We start from the raw sequence: 6,000 nt of genomic DNA, 5'->3' as shown, positions 1-6,000 counted from the left end.
AAATGAGCTGGCACAAGGTGGAGAACCCTATCACGCTTCAGTGACGGGGCCTGGCAGCCCAGGCAGCACCGGGAGTGGGTCTCCATGGGGTGGGGTGGGGAACGGGACCCTTGCTCCTGCCCCGTCGCCAGGTTTGGCATCTGCTACAGCGAGGCAGAGCATGGACGCTCACGCCGCCGGCTCATTAGCAGAGGCTGGTGGCGCGTCACGGCAAACGCCGAGGAAATACTGACTGACCCAAGGCGGGAAGCTCACGGCGGAAGTCCATGCACTTGCAGCCAGGAGCTACTGTCGCTCACGAGCAGGGGAGGGCCAGTCCGACACTTGACTGATGTCAGCTGACAAACGCAGGGGAGCAGGACCCTAACCGACGTGGTCGATGAGTTTCCTAATTGAGGATCCATGAAAGTCATGGAGGCTTCAGCCGTAGCAGGGGGCAGCAATGCACCTGGTGAACTCATCCCCTGAGACTGCCTTGCAGAGCAGCAAAAAGCGGTGCAACAGAAGGCAGTCCTGGACACAGCCCTTTATTGTCATGCCCCTTGCTTCTGCGATTAGCCAAGGAGGGGCCGTGCGAGCAGCCTGAGCAGTTTCTCTCTATGCGGTAGCGGAAGGGGACTGTGTGTAGAACGTGTGATGATCCATGCGTCAGCCGGCGGCCTCCAGGAGCCCGTGTAGTTCCACCAACATTGGGCTGCCTGCAATGGCTGGCCGCATTTGCAGGGGTTCTCAGGAGCCCAAGCAGGGGGGCGGGGGCACCGCCCACATGGCTGGGTGCTTGTGCCGAAACAGAAAGTGGGAGCAGCGAGGATATGTCCTCCCCCCCCCCCACCCCAGAGCACAAGGAGTAGGTGGGGACATGGGAAGCCGTGGCGGGGTAGGGGTGGGGATCACGTGTCCCCTTCCAGGCACCTGGTCTCCTGGCCAAGGTCACAAAGTCATGAAAGAGCCCTCAGGGCCAGGCAGCTGCAGCAGGGACTGGCGGTCCGGGAGACGCTCCCCTGTCAGGCTGTGGACATCCCCCAGCGGCACGCTTCAACCCCTCGTTGTGGTGGGTGGGTGGTGGGCATGGTCGTGGGCTGCTGCAAACAGAACTCAGGCAGGCAGCCTGATCCCCCGTGCGCAGGAAGGTGGCGCTGTGCCCCCGAGCTGTGGTCTAGGTTCTAGGGCCAGCAGCAGCCTCACCTGGGACTTGTCAGAACGGCAAATCACTGCCCCTTCACTCCCATTAGAAACTGCAGGGCTGGGGGCTGCAGGCTGTCCTGAAAAGCCGCCCCCTCCCCCCCTCAGCTGAGTGACTCAGCACGCTGGGGTTTGAGTCAGCAGTTACGACACTGGAGCACCACCATCCTCGCCGGATGTGAGCGCCACCCAGCGACCACTCCAAAACCTGGCTTTCTCCTTGGCCACCCTCCCCTTCCTCCTCTCCTGCTCCAGGCCCAAAGCGGCTGGTCCAGGCAGGTCCCAGCACCCCCACAGCTCTTGGGCCCGCTGGCCTGCCATATCCCACCCCAGGGCCACACTGGGCCTTTCCACATCTGCTCACCCATGGCCGTGCACAGGGGGAGCTCCCGAGGCAATCTCTGGGTCCACCCCAGAGCCCCAGCCCTAGCAGGTGCTGTAGGGGTGGGGCCAGGAAGGAGGCAGAAAGGGGGTCATGTGTACGGGAGGTGCCGCCATCACCATCCCCGGGGTGCTGCTCCCTCCCACGGGGGCCCTGGGAGAGGCCGTGATCTCAGATTCTCTCCTAACCTCCAGGGTGGGTAGGGAGAGGCTCTTCCTGGCCTAGACCATGACCCGCACTTAGGTATGAGATCCCACATTCTGTGTGAAGCCCTGGGTCAGCACTGGCCACTGAGGCTTGGGCTGGGCCCCTCCCAGGAGCCATGATCCTTTGTGCTCCCTCCCACTTGGGAAATCAGCCAGACCACTGTGCCGACTGCAGGCGGGCAGGGTCCCGGCACCAGGCGGAGAGGGATGGCCCGGTCCGAGTTGGGTAGGGGTGCAGGGGCACTGCCCCCTGAGGACGCTTGATTCCCGAAGGCCAGGCGGATGGCCTATTGTAAGGGCGAGAACTGTGGGGTGCCCGGGAGAGGGGGCTGCCAGCCCAGCTTCCCCTGCGTCTGTGAGTCACCACTGACCAGCAAGCGGCTCAACTTGGCTGAGCCTTAATGAACTCGTCTGTGAAATGGGGAAGTAATTCCTTCCTTGGTAGCTCGGTGACTGCAAGCTAACATAGTCACGGTGACCAGCACAGTCTGAGGGCACGGCAGGCCAAGCACAAGTGCAATCCTCTGGATACCCCAAATGGCTATGCCCAGGGGGTGCCTGGAGTTGGAGCCAGAGACGAGAACGGCCCAAGTGGTGCTCCCCCTCACCAAAGGTCCTGATCCATTCCTATACCCCCCAGACACAGATCGCCTCGGGGGGAGGCAGCTTGGTGTGTCTGGGGTGAGGAGCAGCTGGTCCGAGCTGCAGGGGGCCCACGTGGGGCTGCTGAAGACTGCACAGGCAATCCTTCCCTCTCCATAGAACTCAAGACAAGGCCACGGCCCGGGTGTGCGAGCAAGGACGTGCCTCTCCTAGACCCAGCTCAGCGATAGCTGTGCCTATCTGGAGGTGAACAGCTCAGGGGTGTGTGGCCTCTGGTGGCCGGCCCCGCACAGTGGGGAGGTGAGGGGTCCCCCCGGCAGGACCCAGGAGGGACGAAAGCTGGGCGTGGCATCCTCGTGTTAACATGCCGTTTGTGGGTCCCTTATGGTTGCTTTCTGAGTTGACACCTGTTCTCTGGAAAACTGCCAGCACCTGTACCCTGGGTTTTCAAGGATTTCCTGTCTGTTCTCCACTGCCCAGGACAGGGAGAGATCCAAGGACGGGCCTGGGACGGAGGCAAAGGAGGCCCTGCGTGCAATGTGGCAGTGGCCACGCGGTCAGGAAGAGGCCCCTGGGAAGGCGAGGGGCAGGCAGAGCACCTGCCCCTGAGCTCCCGTCTCAGCAGCTCTGACTTTGCAGGGCCCGCAATGTGCTCCATGTGGGAAGCTTTTCACTCCCACTGCTTAGACCTGGCGTCCCTGACAATCAGGCCTTGGAACAGGAGGTCCCCGGGGGGCATGCTTCTAGGGGCTGGGGCCTGGGGTCGTGGTCTCCCGGGAAGGCCTCCAGGTGGGGATCAGTGGTCTGCTGCTGGTGCAGGATGTGCTGGGGTGGCCACACAGCGCCTCCTTGCCCCTGCCCTGGCAGCGCCACCAGCCTACAGCTGCCCCATCTCAGGCCTCTGTCTCCCAAGGCCCTGCAGAAAGAGTGGGGCCAAGAGGACGCTGCTGTCCAGGTGAGACAGCAGGGCACAGCAGATGAAGGGGGAGCAGAGCTAAACCTGACTGACTCCCCCCGCCCAGGCGATTCCCAGAGGGCTGAGCGGATGAGGGCTGCTCAGCACCTGGAGGGGAAGCCGTGCACTGAATGCAATACAGGAGCCCTCGAGGGACCAATTCTCAGGCCTTTGTTCCAGGTTTGGGAGCTGGCAGGAGCAGAGAGACCAGCGCTCACCCTCCAATAACCCATGGGCACCCTCCTGCCTGGTGAGGGCCGCTGGCCCCAGGTCTGGCACAGCAGTGAGAAATGGAGGGATGGAGCCCAGGGGCTCTGCCTTGGGTGTGAAGAGCCCCTGGAGGGCTCGCAGGGGCTGGGCGCACAGCAGGGGGCGCTGTGGCCCGCATGGAGCCGGTGCTGACTGCAGAGCTGGCGGACAGCACGGGAGCCCCGTGGAGCCCAGTCCTCAGGGCGCCGGGCAGCGGGCAGCGTGGCTGTCAGTAAGGATGCCGCAGGAGCCGCCGGTGCAGGCAGCAGGTGAGGATCATCCCGCAGATCTGCCGGGGAGAGGGCAGAGCCATCAGACACACCCACGGAGCTGCGGGTTCGCGGTGCCCTGGACAGTGCCGCCTCTGGCGCCGAGCCGCTCCCACCGGGACCCTTCCCAGTCAGGGGTGCTGGGTGGGCCTGGGACTCTGCATCTGTCACGGGCGGCACGGAGCACGCCCTCCTGTCCTGTTGCCACCTCCTGGTTTGCTGCCTTTCCCGTGGGGTTACTGGATCTTGCTGAGCCAGAAGGGAGCTGCAGGGTGGCACAAACCCCTGCTGGAAACCACGTGTGCATCTCCCACAGTGAGCATCTCTCGGTACGGGCGGGGGCGGAGCTCCCAGCACGCTTGCTCTGGTAGGACGTGTGTGTGTGTGTGTGTGTGTGTGTGTGTTCCCAGGGGGCCTCCCAGGGCTCTGTCTCCAAGTTCACAGACATGCGCACACACACACACACAGCCAGCTTGAGTCCCCGTGTGCACACATACACACACGCACACACACACACGAGCACCACCCTGAGTCACGGCACACGCACACACACACAGTGCCACCCTGAGTCATATCGTGCACACACACACACGCACACACACACAGTGCCACCCTGAGTCACGCACAAGAGACAAGGATGTCGGCCATCAGACCCGTGTGAGCAGCTGCACCTCCGACCGGAAGGAGGACAAGGGAACTGGCAAGGACAGTTACAAGCAGCCGGCAGCAGCTGGAGGCACAGGGCAGGGTGGTCCCGATGGGCCCGGGGCATGGGCCTGGGGCTCTCTCTGGGTAGCTGCCTGGGTGGAGCCCTACCACGCATGGTTCTGCGTATTACAGGGTTTCTGAGCTGGCACCTGGCTGCCATCAGAGAGTGAAGGCTGGGGAGGCTTCTGGAAGCCACTCCTGGTTTCCCCTTTAGTGCCCCACAAGTGCCACTCCACTGGGTGGGACGTCGCTGGGTGGTGGGGGGCTGTGTGGCTTCGGGAACATCTACACCTGTCTCTGAGCCTCCCCATCATCAGAAAATCCTCCAGTCTGTTCCCTGGCCCAGGGCCCTCCCTGGAGAGAGTCCTTCAAAACCAGGGTGACCAGAGGCGACCGCACAGCACCCTGAGGCTTTGAGGCCAGGCAGTGGCTCCCCAGGACCATCATCCCCAAGGCCCCCACCCATTCCAGCCAGCCAGGGTTTTGTACACACCAGTCCACCATCACGGATCTTCCTCCCTCCTCTAGGGTTTCTGTTCTACTTCTTCCAGGCAGCCCTCCCTGACCTCATGTGACTGGTTAGAGCCTGCTAAGCTTGCTCGTGTGACTGCCCGTGTACCTGTCACCTTCCCACCAGCGAAAGCTACCTGGGAGAAGAGTCACACCCTGCCCGAGGCGGGGACCCAGCCCTGGGCACAGCACCTGGTGCACACCAGGCTCTGCTTGAAGCTGTCACTGAGAGCCTGCCCCCTCCGTTATGCCCCCCCGACACCGGTGTTACTGTTGCACACGCAGCTGCCACTGCACACATGGTTAAGCAGGAATTGAGCAGCGTGGTCTCCCCTGAGACCACTGAGGATAACGCTGAAGAAATGACCCCAAGGCTGAAGGCCACAGCCTGCCCCTGCAGACCCTCTGCTGGGCTCGCATTAACCCTCTCGTCTCGCTCCCACAGTGGGGCCACCTCCCTCTGCCCCGAGCTCTCCTAAGCAGAGACATGCCTGGCCCCCATGTGCTCCACACTGGGCTGCAGGCAGGGTTCCCTGCACCACGGAGTTCTCTGCTTGGTTTTCAGCGCTCACAAACCACATGCTATAGCAGCCGGGACGCTGGGAGGCATCAATGCCGAGATAACAGGTCACAGAGGCAGGGATCTTATTCCCCAAAGCCTGCCCCATTAGAAGGTGGGCTAGCCCAGGGTTTTCTTTTCTTTTCTTTTTTCTTTTTTTTTATTTTTGACAGGCAGAGTGGACAGTGAGAGAGAGAGACAGAGAGAAAGGTCTTCCTTTGCCGTTGGTTCACCCTCCAATGGCCGCCGCGGCCGGCATGCTGCGGCCGGCGCATTGTGCTGATCCAAAGCCAGGAGCCAGGTGCTTCTCCTGGTCTCCCATGCGGGTGCAGGGCCCAAGCACTTGGGCCATCCTCCAACCGGGACAGAATCCGGCG

At 62.6% G+C, this 6,000-nt stretch overlaps 1 protein-coding gene across 1 annotated transcript in view; it reads right to left on the bottom strand.

Moving 5' to 3' along the window:
- Window positions 1-506: 506 nt before the first annotated feature.
- Window positions 507-6,000, bottom strand: part of TSPAN11 (tetraspanin 11) — a 57,794-nt gene continuing 52,300 nt past the window's right edge. Inside the window, exon 8 of the mRNA XM_002712822.6 lies at window positions 507-3,866. Within this exon, the coding sequence (XP_002712868.3) occupies window positions 3,807-3,866 (60 nt within the window). The 3' untranslated portion in view covers window positions 507-3,806. The remainder of the gene's footprint in view (window positions 3,867-6,000) is intronic.

Source organism: Oryctolagus cuniculus, chromosome 9 (assembly GCF_051225735.1).
Source record: "Oryctolagus cuniculus isolate XC-2025 breed Fujian yellow rabbit chromosome 9, ASM5122573v1, whole genome shotgun sequence".
In the NCBI taxonomy this organism is placed as follows: domain Eukaryota; kingdom Metazoa; phylum Chordata; class Mammalia; order Lagomorpha; family Leporidae; genus Oryctolagus; species Oryctolagus cuniculus.
This window is presented reverse-complemented; position numbering and strand designations above follow the sequence as displayed.